This window comes from Nothobranchius furzeri, chromosome 15, assembly GCF_043380555.1.
Source record: "Nothobranchius furzeri strain GRZ-AD chromosome 15, NfurGRZ-RIMD1, whole genome shotgun sequence".
Classification (NCBI taxonomy): domain Eukaryota; kingdom Metazoa; phylum Chordata; class Actinopteri; order Cyprinodontiformes; family Nothobranchiidae; genus Nothobranchius; species Nothobranchius furzeri.
The window spans coordinates 47,502,485-47,516,944 of NC_091755.1; the positions used below are offsets into that span (position 1 = coordinate 47,502,485).

Genomic DNA, 14,460 nt, shown 5'->3' on the forward strand with positions numbered 1-14,460 from the left:
GCAGATTGCATACAACCTTGTTTGGGATTTGTGAAACCTTTCCCTGATTTGTGAAACTTCAACAAAGCCTGATTTATGCGTTTTCTCAGCATCTGGCCAACGATGGAACAGCTGTAGCTCAAAAACTACAACAGCCACACTGTTCAGACCTGTCCTAGATTATTCTACTATAACAGCAGATCAAATAAAACACGATGTGGGATTTGTGAAACCTTTCCCTGATTTGTGAAACTTCAACACAGATTGTATTTTTTCTGTGACATGTAGCACAGTTACACAACAGCCACAACTATGCAAAAATGACTTTGATGTTTGCGTGTCTTCATTAAAAACAAGCATAAATGTTCAGCCTCAAACTTTTTTACTCTCCACATTCCAGAGAACTTCAGATAATTGAACGTCTCTCCATTTCGGTTTTCAGTTTCATGAGAAGTTCCACTTTTTTGCTGCCAAAAAAAGAATTTTTCAGGCATTATATATTTCTCCATTCTTAAAGACATACAAAAAATCTTTTTCCTGCAGATATCTTTCTGTGACTCAGATCGTCTTACCTCTCATCCATCTCACCATGCTCATTCTTCTCCGCTGCCTCAGCCCTGGTTTCAGAAAGGTGACACTCCGCTCTTTTCAGAGGAGTACGATACATTACGGTAATATGACAGAGTTCCTGTCTGAGAGCCGGCCCGGGAGAAAAAGACTACGTCGTTAGAACAATGGAGGAAAGGAGGAATTGTTTTGGAGGCGTATTTTCAAGATAGTCGGACTATCCGTGTTCGTTGACATGTGCTACTATGGGGCATGCGCAGACCGATTTTTTAAGGCTTTGTTGAAGTTTCACAAATCAGGGAAAGGTTTCACAAATCCCACATCGTGTTTTATTTGATCTGCTATTATTGTAGAATAATCTAGAACAGGTTTGAACAGTGTAGGGGCTGTTGTAGTTTTTCCAGCTAGAGCAGATAGGGCTAAATAAGTATATACTTCTCCCTACTCCTTTTCAAACAACTGCATGGAATGATTTTATGAAATGTTGGTGAATGTATATGTTTGAAATAAAGTGAAATTAAAGATGGTCAGAGTAGAGAAAAATTGGGTGTAATGGCCCTTTAGCCATTTCCCGAATCGGAAGCTAACTTCAGCCTCGTATCATAGTTGCAATTTCATCATCTGAGCTGCTTTTTAAGATCTAGGTAAACTTGGTAAATTTGGGGTTAAAAACAAACGTTTTCACATATTTTGTAGTTTTTTGCCAGTTCCTCTTCTGAAAGGTAGACAATTGTTTTTCTCTTTCCCTCAAAAAATCTTAATATTCTCCTAGTTTGGCCCAGCACAGTTCACTTCCCAATTACAGCAACAGCCTTATATCATAACCACATAAGTGGAGAAAATGTTCAGTAGCAATGAGAGAACTTGCTGTTGCATTTAAGTGATGTTAACTATTATTTAACATTTAAACTTATTTTCTGATTTTTTTTATTTATTCCAAAAACCCTGGTAAGGGATGTTTTTCTGTATTTGGAGCATCAGAAAAAGTTTTATGGTGGAGGTGATGTTTTAAAGTCACTGAGAAACTGCATGCATGCAGTTTGTTGTTTTGCTGCTAATACAGTAGCAGGTGCAGCTGCTAATACAGTAGCAGGTGCAGCTGCTAATACAGTAGCGGGTGCGGCTGCTAATACAGTAGCAGGTGCAGCTGCTAATACAGTAGCAGGTGCAGCTGCTAATACAGTAGCAGGTGCAGCTGCTAATACAGTAGCGGGTGCAGCTGCTAATACAGTAGCAGGTGCAGCTGCTAATGCAGTAGCAGGTGCAGCTGCTAATACAGTAGCGGGTGCAGCTGCTAATACAGTAGCGGGTGCAGCTGCTAATACATTGGCGGGTGCAGCTGCTAATACAGTAGCGGGTGCAGCTGCTAATGCATTGGCGGGTGCAGCTGCTAATACAGTAGCGGGTGCAGCTGCTAATACAGTAGCAGGTGCAGCTGCTAATACAGTAGCGGGTGCAGCTGCTAATGCAGTAGCGGGTGCAGCTGCTAATACAGTAGCAGGTGCAGCTGCTAATGCAGTAGCAGGTGCAGCTGCTAATGCAGTAGCAGGTGTAGCTGCTAATACAGTAGCGGGTGCAGCTGCTAATACATTGGCGGGTGCAGCTGCTAATACAGTAGCAGGTGCAGCTGCTAATGCAGTAGCAGGTACAGCTGCTAATGCAGTAGCAGGTACAGCTGCTAATGCAGTAGCGGGTGCAGCTGCTAATACAGTAGCAGGTGCAGCTGCTAATACAGTAGCGGGTGCAGCTGCTAATACAGTAGCGGGTGCAGCTGCTAATACAGTAGCTGGTGCAGCTGCTAATACAGTAGCGGGTGCAGCTGCTAATGCAGTAGCGGGTGCAGCTGCTAATACAGTAGCAGGTGCAGCTGCTAATGCAGTAGCAGGTGGAGCTGCTAATGCAGTAGCAGGTGCAGCTGCTAATACAGTAGCAGGTGCAGCTGCTAATACAGTAGCAGGTGCAGCTGCTAATGCAGTAGCAGGTGCAGCTGCTAATACAGTAGCAGGTGTAGCTGCTAATGCAGTAGCAGGTGTAGCTGCTAATGCAGTAGCAGGTGTAGCTGCTAATGCAGTATTAGGTGCAGCTGCTAATGCAGTAGCAGGTGCAGCTGCTAATGCAGTAGCAGGTGCAGCTGCTAATGCAGTAGCAGGTACAGCTGCTAATGCAGTAGCAGGTGCAGCTGCTAATACAGTAGCAGGTGCAGCTGCTAATACAGTAGCAGGTGCAGCTGCTAATGCAGTAGCAGGTGGAGCTGCTAATGCAGTAGCAGCTGCAGCTGCTAATACAGTAGCAGGTGCAGCTGCTAATACAGTAGCAGGTGCAGCTGCTAATACAGTAGCAGGTGCAGCTGCTAATACAGTAGCAGGTGCAGCTGCTAATACAGTAGCAGGTGTAGCTGCTAATACAGTAGCAGGTGCAGCTGCTAATGCAGTAGCAGGTGCAGCTGCTAATGCAGTAGCAGGTGGAGCTGCTAATGCAGTAGCAGGTGCAGCTGCTAATACAGTAGCAGGTGCAGCTGCTAATGCAGTAGCAGGTGCAGCTGCTAATGCAGTAGCAGGTACAGCTGCTAATGCAGTAGCAGGTACAGCTGCTAATGCAGTAGCAGGTGCAGCTGCTAATACAGTAGCAGGTGCAGCTGCTAATACAGTAGCAGGTGCAGCTGCTAATACAGTAGCAGGTACAGCTGCTAATGCAGTAGCAGGTGCAGCTGCTAATACAGTAGCGGGTGCAGCTGCTAATACAGTAGCAGGTGCAGCTGCTAATACAGTAACAGGTGCAGCTGCATATTTTTGCAATAAAAATGTTATGTTGTAATGGAATTCATGCATTAGTTTTTGTTTGCTTTGAACCCAGAGCAGACGTCACACGCCCGGCGACATCAACACTGCATACTTTAGTATTTGTTCATTTATCGTGAGTAATATTGATATCGCAATATTAAGCACTGTTATCGAATATCGCAGGTTTTCCTATTATCGTGCAGCCCTACTTTTAAGCTTAATATATTACCTGTACTTATGACCAATAAGCTGTGAGACGCTATATAAATGTAGAATATCAATGTGCTTGGCCTTTGGATGATTAATCAGAAGATTCTAGGATTCTTTTTCCTTTTCAGGTGTAGCGACATGAATGGCCTCATTTGTGACCCAAAGGTCATACTTCCTCAGCTGGGTCAAGCTGTCCTGGCTGCACTTCTATCTACAGATTATCCATCACAGGAGACTGAATGTCGGTCTACCACCCCTTTAATCTGACTGCCTTTATCTGACTGCTGTTCCATCTGCAAGACGAAGGACACTTCTAGATTTAAAATAATCATTTTTAATAAACTCTTTTCAGTGTCTATTACAACGTTCATAAATAATCACCAAGGTTCATTATAAATGTATTTAATTACTGAAATTAATTATTATTCTTTGGTTAATAATAATTATTATTTATGATCAGGGGCGGCGTTAGGCCCGGCTACTTGGGCTGAAGCCCCGAATCATTTATGAAAAGCCCCGGATCTCAAACGTGGAAGTAACATGCAGTACCAAAGTCCAACAGAGGGGGCGCAGCTGGCAGTAGTTTGTATACAGCCTGCCTGAGCCTCCACCACTGAAGAAGCCCTTCAGCAGCCGGCTTCTTCTGCACTCTCTGCCTGAAATGCATGAGTGAAGATGGACATAAGAACGTTTTTTAGACAAAAAGTACAACGACAGAACCCCAGCTTTGATGAGACTGGTGTTGACTCAGGTTTGTGAGTCTTATTTGAAAATATTTGTTGTGCTGCTGGTTTGCCTAAAGTTAGCTTACTATCAGGTAAAGTTGTTGGAGAAAGAAAGGGAATATTTACTATCATCTCACACTAAACACTAACAGGAACAATACTCTGCCCTGAAAATGCTTAATACGTAACTTCAGATTAAAAATTATGTGGTACAAGACAAATATATATGATGTTGACTAGTGCGTGTCACGTGTGTGTGTGCGCGTGTATGTGTGTGCGCATGCATGTGTGTGTTAAGCCCCGGATCTTCTTCAGTCCTAAATCCACCACTGTTTATGATAATCAGTAATGTTTAACAGTGACAAGAAGATCATCTGCACTTATACACACCATGCAGGACACAGTAAATCAGGTTAAGGTTAACTGCACTCACATGTCTTTGTCACATGACAACCCAGAGCTTTCTGTCTCTGAGAGGGCGTGTTCTGATGTATGTTAAATCTACATGTCAAAATCTAATTCGTTAGAATAAGATTACCGGCCGTCTCTTAAAACCTAACTCCTCAGTCCAAGTTCAGTTCTTGAGCTCACCAAATTCTCTCCGTGGCAACGAGAGTCCAGAGGATCGAGTCGGCCGTTCGAAACCTCTACTAAAGCTTTTCTGTCACGCCGATAGAATCGCTTCAACAGAAACGCCATCTGCAGCAAAGCTGACGCTACGAGACTCCTTAAGAATCTGCTCAGACGCAAACCAATTCCACACCTGCGTGCCTGCGGCAACTCTAGGACCAGAGAGTCTGTACCACTGGTCTCCCCTACCGGACCGAGTACCCAGAGGTAGGGATGGGTACCGAATTCGGTACTTTTTAAGGTACCGACCGAATTCCACAGTACCGACCGAGCACCGATTCACTTCATTTAAAACGGTGCCTCGTTTCGGTACCCATCCTTTACAACGAGAATTTGCCTAGACAGCTGTGCATGCGCAAGAGCGTTATGTCGTCGGTCGCTGTGAGCGAGTTGTAAACAGAGCAGCATGGTAGAAAGAACGCACGCTAAAGCTTGGGTCCACTTCACTAAATGTGATGGGTAACTGGGTGATGATGAAACCAGCGACAACGATCTAAGTGAGACATCCTCATCTTAATCTGCTCCGGTAGGTAAATAAAATGTTTAAGATAACGTTAGCTTGATTTGCTAGCTTCCGCTCCGCTAATGGTGCGTTCGCTTTCTCCTCGGAACTCCGAAATTCCGTCTAGGAGAACATGAATGCGCTCTAAAGTTTGGCTTCACTTTACTAAATGCGACGGGTGATTGGGTGAAGATGAAACCAGTGACAAGGATCTAAGTGTGAGGCATCATCGTTTTAATCTGCTCCAGCAGTTAAATAAACTGTTTAAGATAACGTTAGCTTGATATGTTAGCTTCCATTGCTACCAATGTTATCAGCTAATGGTGCGTTCGCTTTCTCCTCGGAAATTCTAACTTCCCAGTAGGAAAAATCAAATGAAAAAGGACGGTAAAAGGAATGAAGATACACAGTAAATTTAGTTCACAGTAAAGATGTTTGCTTCAGTTTAATTATCAGCTTATAAAACTACAAGGACGATGTTAAAATACAAACAGTTGTATGTTATTTATAGTGATATTTATCAAATATGGTTATATATTGAGAAAAATATATATTTAATTATAAAAGAGAATTAAAATATTAAACACTCAAAAGTATCGAAAATTGGTACCGTTAAGTACCGGTATCGATTCCTAGGTACCGGGAATTAGTACCGGATCGATTCAAATGTCAAAGGTACCCATTCCTACCCAGAGGCTGATCAACGTCCTCCCTTGACCTCCGGATCTCAACAGAGGGTCGTCTGAACGGTGAGACAGAACACAGATTGCGTCTGAATGCCTCTTTTATTAAGAAATAATTTAGCTTAACTGCAACCACAATTCTTTCACCCAGAACCAGTTTTTCTCTCTCCAAGATAAAAACCTTCTGAGAATTACATTCACACATCCAAACACACACACACACTTCATTTTTAGTTTCATCCAGACACAGATTGCTTTAATACCAAAGCTTTTATAAATTGTAATTTATGATTTGTCTTTTAAACTGTCATCTTTAACTTGTTAGTAATAAATTTCTGAACTTTTTAAACCTGACTCTTCTTTGAAATAAAACACAGAGCGGTGCATTTGGTCACTGAACGAGCAAAGTTCTCTTTAGATCTTCAGAATTAATAAATAAACTTTTGCTATTAATTTAAATCTCTTAAATAGTAATCTTTTGATTAAATATAGACCAAGCCAGTTGGTGTATGAACTTCTATCGATTACATAAATATCCATGGATATATATATATATATATATATGATATAAGTTTCATTGCCAATTCATTTGATCTTTCTCAGAATTGAACAAAGTTGAATAGCAACAACGTTAAATTCTAGTTATGTAGATTAACAACGCTACACAGGGATCAAACACACTTCGCCTCAACTCAGACAGTCAGGTTTATAAAAGATAAGAAATGTATTTTCTAAGCAAATTAAAAACATGACAAGTTAACCAAGGCTACTATGATGGATGACTCTAAGAGGATGGGATGTGATGTATGGTGACTATGTGTGAATGTGAGGTTATCAGAACCTTCGTATCTAGAAGAACTGAGTTCTGGGTGAAAAAAATTTGGTTTGCATTGAGCTATGAAGTTGGTTCTTATCAAAACGGCATCAGACTGGCCGTGTTCTACGTACCCCTGAGGAGACTCCCTTTCAGATGTAGGGGGGGTCGGGTGACCCCAAGGTACCGAAGTTCGTAGAAAAGACCGCAGTACGACCAGGTCGGTCCAGTCGTCTCCCGGATCACAACAGATAGATGAAACCTTTTGTGTCTAGAACAGCTGTTTCTGAATAGCTGAATGACCCGTTTTGCTGTGTCAGCTACAGGCAGCTTTTAGCTTGTCGAAAGCTTTGGGTTCGCTCCGGATGGCCTTCCGTAGCTTTCTCTAGAACTGACTCACCGTCTAGTGAGCTCTGTTTTAATATTCTCATCTCTTGGCCAATCAGGACGTGCCGTGTTGAGGGGTGTTCACAAGCAAACCTCAGAACGTCACGCCACTTTCAGATACAGGATGTTCCAATTTGTGGAACAGAAAGCAATGTGTCAGGATATTAGCTTAACCTTGTCATCGTCACGTGTCTGAGTGTGTGAGCTCAGAAAATAGTGATTCAATTGTTAACCAACATTACTGATCATAATATCAAAATGTTTCATTTCAAACTTCAGTAGTTCAAGCACTGATTAATCAACCTCATTAATTTAAGCACAGATTAATAAAAACATTGTTATTAATTCATATAACATTTGTTCATCCATTTCATGATTGATTAACTCATATAAGCTGAAAATAATAATGCATTGAACTTATAAGACGCTTTCACACACTCTCACATTCACACACTGCTAGTGATGGTGAGCTACTTGTAGCCACAGCCGCCCTGGGGAGGTCTGACAGAGGCGAGGCTGCCATTTGGCGCCGTCGGCCCCTCTGACCACCACTAACACTTAAATAGTCACTTTATTCAGAGGCACGAGGAATCCTGCTGTGTTATCAGAAGAAGGCTTTGTTTGGGAACACAGGCGGACATGGTGTTCCTCCTGAAATGTCAACAAGGTTTGCAGAGCCTTGTTGCTTGTTTGAAGGTAGAATGTGAAATCTACCTTAGAGCTGGAATTTATGTCTTCCGGTGACCGGTGGCATGTAGGTCCGTTTTTAGGTGAAAACTGACCATTGCTGGACGTTACAATTTTTGGACACTTATGTGGGGTCGGGTAGCGGGGGCAACAGCCTAAGCAGGGAGGCCAGACTAATCTCTCCCCGGCCACTTGGTCCAGCTCCTCCTGGGGAATCCCAAGGTGTTCCCTGGCCAGAGACCCTCCAGCGTGTCCTGGGTCTTCTTTTGGGTCTCTTCCTGGTTGGACGTGCCCGGAAAACCTCACCAGGGAGGCATTCAGGAGACATTCTAACTAAATGCCCGAGCCACCTCAACTGGCTCCTCTTGACGCAGCGGATCTACTCCAAGCCCCTCCCGGATGACAGAGCTTCTCACTCCATCTCTAAGGGAGAGTCCAGCCACCCTGCGGAGAAAACTCATCTCAACCGCTTGTATCCGTGATCTCATTCTTTCGGTCACTACCCAAAGCTCGTGACCATAGGTGAGGGTAGGAACGTAGATCAACCGGTAAATCTAAAGCTTTGCCTTCTGGCTCAGCTCTCTCTCCACCACAACAGACCGGTACAACGCCCGCATCACTGCAGACGCAGCACCAATCCATCTGTCGATCTCACGCTCCATCTTTCCCTCACTCGTGAACAAGACCCCGAGATACTTAAACTCCTCCACTTGGGGCAGAAAATCTTGTCCATAAAAGAATCGACTACATGAATCAGTGACAAGGGCAGCCTTGGCAGAGTTCAAGTCCAACGTGGCTGAGCGCCGCCAGATCCTCAAAACACATGAAGATTAGTTGGGCGAACTCCCACACACCCTCCAGGACCCTCCTAAGGGTCACCTCCTAAGAGCTAGGGAGGGCCACGTTAAGATTAAAAGCGAATGTCTGGAAAGATTCAGAGCCCTTTTGACTGATGACCATGTCATGGTCTGCGTCTCCCCTCATGTGTCTCCTGGTGTTCTCAATCCCTCTCTAGGTTCTCCTTTTGTGTCTCCTAGCGCCCTCATGTGTCCTTGTCTGCGTCTTCCTCGTGTGTCTCCTGGTGTTCTCCATTTTTCCCCAGATCTTCAGCCCTCTTGGTTTGCCTCCTCAGATATCCCCCTCCCAGTTCCTGTGATCCCGTGGTCCCCTTTAGTCACGCCCCTGTAGTTCTTCTTTCTGTAGTGTTTGCCCTTTAGTTTCAACTTCCCCCCTTAGAATATTAGTTATGATTTCTGCCCCTCTGGTCTTTAGGTTTTTCTCTTAGGTCATTTTCCTTTAGCTACAGCCGTTCGTGTTATTAGTCTCTCTAGTGTGTTTTTCCCATTGGTGTTTGAGGTTTTTCTCCCCCCTTAGATTATTAAGTTATGTTTCCTGCCCTTCTTGTCTTTAGGTTTTATTCTTAGTTCATGTTAGTTTCCTCCCTGATTAGTAACTCAGTTCACCTGATCTCTCTCTCCCCACACACCTGCAATTCATCTCCCTCTCATCCTCCCCAGTGTATAAAGCCCTGTCTGTGTCTCAATCTTTTTGTCGGTCCATTGTTGTCGGTCCATTGTTTGGTGTCAGCGTTGTTTTGTGCCTCATCTCTAGGTGTGTGTTCTATGTGAGCTTTCATTCTCTTGGTGTTCAGGACTTTGGTTTTTGGCTTCCTGCCCTTTTGGATTTTTTGTTCCTCATCCTAATAAAAGGATTTTACTTTGAAACTGCTCCTGCCTCGTGTCATCTGGTGTTTCTGCATCTTGGGTCCTAACCTCCTCCTAACTCCCAACATGACAGACCATGGGATATGGCTTCAGGGGGTCACGGTGTGTTATCTGTACAATTATCTATGCACAAGTTAGTGGCCATATTTTAGACTTGGTGCTGCCACTGGGTGGAGGAGTCTCCAACCTGCAGGTCCAAGAGACCTATTTTTCAGATCACAGGCCAGTATTGTTTGATGTGGCCTGGAATCACAAACATGTGCAACAATATGCTCCGATGAAGCGCTGTCGGATGTTAAAAGACTCTACAGCTGCTGAGTTTGCCGCAGTGTTTTCTATGGGGGGTGTGGAGCATGACTACAGATCCTGGACCACAGAAGAGCTTGTTATACAATTTGATTCAGCATGCACCATGGCGCTTGATGTGGTAGCTAGGGATGCACTGATTCGATACTGGTATCGGTGTCGATACAGATACCAATAGCAGTATCGGTAAAAGTTAACCAATATCAGGAACCGATACCAATGCAGTTGCTTGAAAATGGCTTCACTGTAACTTGTCATTTCTGTTCACCTAATATTTTAGTTTTGTGATGATTTCCATTCATATATTTTACTTTTTATCTACCTCACAGTCTTTTCCTGTTGAAAGCAGAGAAGAAAATAAAATCTGATTCTGTATTCCAAATCATTGCATTTTTTTGTGTGGTGGAAGTATCGCTGTTGGTAATCGGTATCGGCGAGTACTCAGATCTAAGTATCGGTATCGTATCAGTTTGGAAAAAAGTGGTATCGTTGCATCCCTAGTTACATCTGTACACACCAATTTAAACCAACCTACTGAATAAAGGTCACTTTTGAGAGTGCATCAGGTACAGAGTCTTTCTCCCCTGGAAGTGAAAAACCAGAAAAGGTCCATTAGCTGGAGACGATCCAGACAAGAAAGAAGCTTCCTATAGACTAGGGATGCACCGATGGATTGGCATTTGATCGTAATCGGCCGATAGCGCCCCTATCGGTTTTGATCGGAGTTTTCAAAATAGATCAAAGCAGACCGATCAGGTAGGGTTGTCACGGTAACCAGTGTAGCCGTAAACCCCAGTAAAAAAAAAGTTGACAATAATAATAACTGTCTTGTTTTAAAAAAAAACTATATTATCTTGGTGGGTTTACCGTGGCTGCGGTGTGGGCGCGGTGACCCTTACCAGCCACCGTATCATCTGCTGAAGTTGCAGGACCGGCGGCACATGCCTGCTTTGCTGTTTACAACCAAAACTTTCTTGAAGCTAAAGCTGAAATAATGGCCAAAGGAGGAGACGGCAGCGCTCAGGAGGACATTTATTATCCCTCAAAGAAGACAAAGTGGGAAGTACGGGCATCTTTTGGATATTTGAAGAATGCCGAGGGACAGCTGATAGAAGACGGCTATCCTGTTTGCAGCACGTGCAGAAAAAGTGTCTGTGAAAGGCAGCAACGCTTCAAATCTCATGACACATCTGCGTGACCATCACCCACAACTCTACAGTCAACGCAAGGCAAGCTAACGTTAGCGTTTTAGCTAAAATGCGTGATCCGAGGATTTGGGTTGAGGGAGAATGCAACGAGTCGCTATATAAAGCAGCCGCAGCGCCGCTACCTGCATATAAACCGTGTCGCGGACACCGCCATGTTGAAATGACGCTATGCATTACGGGACTCCCAGGGGCAGATAAGAGTTGGTCTCTCTCCGAGAATAATTATGAATTTAACAACAATTACTGCCTGATGACATTTTCCCACATCTGCAAAGCTCACTGGAAGGACACAAACCGAGGACAATATTTTCCTGATATAGGGTTTATTACTCAAGTAAGGGTAAAAAAGTATCTGATTAGAAGGCTACTTGAGTACTGAGTATCATCTGATCTGATATTTTTTAAATGATGACATCAAACAGACATAAAATAAGGAGTTATGGGCAAATATTGGTATTTTAAAGACTAAAGGGGAAAAATGTAAACAAATAAACAACATAATTACAAAATAACACATTTTAGGCAAAATTTAGACACAAACTGAGGACAATATTTTCCTGACATACAGGGTTTATTTAGTTGTCTGAAAATGTAACACGTTTAAAAAAGTTCCGCGATAATACCGAAAACCGTGGTAATTTTGGTCACAACAACCGTGAGGTTACATTTTCACAACGTGACAACCTTAATACAGACCATTTTAGATTAGGTTGCATTTCCTTTATTCCCAGATTATGTAGTTTGTAGCACTCATTATAATGTTGTAGAAAATTTCTGTCCAATCCACGTGATCGGTATCGGTGATTGGTATCGGTGATCAGCATTCTTTGATATCGGTATCGGTGATCGGCAACAAAAAACCTGATCGGTGCATCCCTACTATAGACAATAACAAGGACCAGTGGCCTCATTTATCAAACACTGCATAGAATCCTTACTAAAACGTACTTAAGCTCAGCAAAAAAAAAAAAAAGTACTTACGCCAAGCAGGTTTGTGATCTATCAAACATGGAGTACGCACAGCTGCACACAATCTCCGCTTCGAGAATGTTTCTCAGCTACTTTTTAGCCACATCCCGCCCTCACCACGCCCACTTACTGCCATAAATGGTCAATGCAAAGTGCCTTGTGGATCTCATGCATATACATAAGCCGGCTTGTTGCAGCATTTCGATCCTGACTGCAGATCAAGGAAACGCAATTTCACAAGCAGAAGTTGAGGTACCTGTGGGTGAGGTGGAGAAATGAAAGGAAGTGCTTTTGCAAAACAAATAAGAGAAAATCCACGGAGTGGCACAGCGTTGCTGAAGCCGTCGATGCTGAGTTCTTCAGAGATCTGTGGTGGATGTAAAATAATGGTCCGATCAGGATTCGATTCCCAGACTCCCGGGTGAGAGTAACGCACACTAACCAGTCAGCCAAACGGACATCACCCTTGGCTAACTAGCCAGGGTGCATGCTCATACTGTCACAGATGCATAACATTCTGTCTCAATCTGTCCCCCTGCTGATATTCAGCATTCCGTATTCTGCACTTCAGGCTGTGTGTGTGTGTGTGTGTGTGTGTGTGTGTGTGGGTGGGTGGGGGGGTGGGGGTGGGGGATGCTTGTTCTGTGTGCACACGAAGCGGTACAAGTGATAATGCTGCAGGATTTCATAATTGTATCCTTCTCAGCAGCAGCACTGCAGGTGCTCTCCATGTCCAACATGTGCGTAAGCCAGGTCCTTAGTCAACTTTAAGTTGCGCACATTTTTCCGCTAAGTTTTCTTTCATAAATCCCAAAGTTTGCGTGAAAAGTTGCTTACGCAGTTTTCCGACCCCGTTTTGTGCGTAAGCAAGCTTGATAAATGAGGCCCCAGATAAGCTAAGAACCTGTGGAGGAATCCCTACCTGTCCTCAGGTAAAGTGTGTGAACAGTGAGTGCATCATCAGTGACTGATTAGGTCCATAACCAACCAGATGTTTTCCCCCTGTCTATGTGAGGGCCACACCTGGGGGTTCCATTTAAAAACTGGTACTTTCTCAGGAGCTGATAATAAACCGGTACTGACGTTCAGGTAGAAAGTTCTGGCAACTGTAGCTCTCTCTCTCACACACACACACACACACACACACACACACACACATCTGTGTGTTCAGAGACAGACCTGTGAAGATAGACGAGGCGACCTTCTGGCGGACTTGAGTCCAGGTCCTGGAGGTTCTGATCCAGCCTGCATCACCGACCAGAACCAGAACTCATTCACACCTGAAACAAAAACACGTTTTTATTATTTGTCATTGGTTTGGTTCCGTTCTTAGTCTCTTCCAGTTATGTTTTTCTATTGACCTATCACGTGACCACTAATTAGAGCAGACGGTCAACCCGACCAACACAAACCGGACCCGGAGCCGCAGGGAAGCTAACGTAAGCTACCTGAACTGCTGTTGAGATTCTCACCGTGGGTTTCCGGTTCCGTGTGTCTGTTCGTCACCGAACCAGGACCAGACCGCCAGCTTTTCTCGTTGCGTTATAAAATTTTCTTTGATGTTTATTTATTCATTTTGTGGTTTTGTTTTTGTTCAGCGCCAACAGGAAGGCGATGTTGTCGCGCTTAAGTGACGTCACGATAACGCGCCTGCATTTTCATTTTTATTTAGATATATTTGGATTTTTTTATTACCTTTTTATTAAAATATTAATTTGAATAGGTAGATCCTCGTTTCTAAACTTTATTAGAATTTTAATAATCACAAAATTCATAGATTCGGGTGGGGGTGGGGGGCATAGAACTCCTGTTATCATTTATGAATATAAAATAAAAATTATTTAAATTGTACATTTATTAAAATCAAATTTAACAAAAAATATTGGTTATATAATGGATCTAATAGTATAACTAAAATTAAATGAATATAATAAACATTTTGACATAAATTTAAATGTTAATTAGAATTATATAAAATGTATATTATTCTTTCATTTATATAACTATAGAAGCAGGGAAACAATTCTACCATGCTTATTACTGGCCCTCCAGCACCAGGACTGAGAACCTGAACTCTAAAATGTTCTAATCTGCATCAGTAGAGTTGGGGAAGCTCCTTGTTCCCAGAATGCTGCATCCAACCGCGTTCGTGGAAAGCTGAGTGGAAGGAAAAGGCAATCCACCAGCAGGGAGAGAACCTTGAGAGGATATCAAGAAATCTATTCAGGTTGTCTTGGGGAGCTTCCATGTGAACTGGAGTCAGAACATCAATAACCTCTTCACTTTGAC

General features: G+C 43.2%; 1 protein-coding gene across 1 annotated transcript in view; it reads right to left on the reverse strand.

Moving 5' to 3' along the window:
• The window catches only part of hdac6 (histone deacetylase 6), a 25,280-nt gene extending 11,451 nt beyond the window's left edge, over positions 1-13,829 (reverse strand). Inside the window, exons 1-2 of the mRNA XM_015968779.3 lie at positions 13,644-13,829; positions 13,351-13,451 (exon numbers count right to left, since the gene is read on the reverse strand). Of these exons, the coding sequence (XP_015824265.3) occupies positions 13,351-13,422 (72 nt within the window). The 5' untranslated portion in view covers positions 13,423-13,451; positions 13,644-13,829. The remainder of the gene's footprint in view (positions 1-13,350; positions 13,452-13,643) is intronic.
• Between the last annotated feature and the right edge of the window lie 631 nt (positions 13,830-14,460).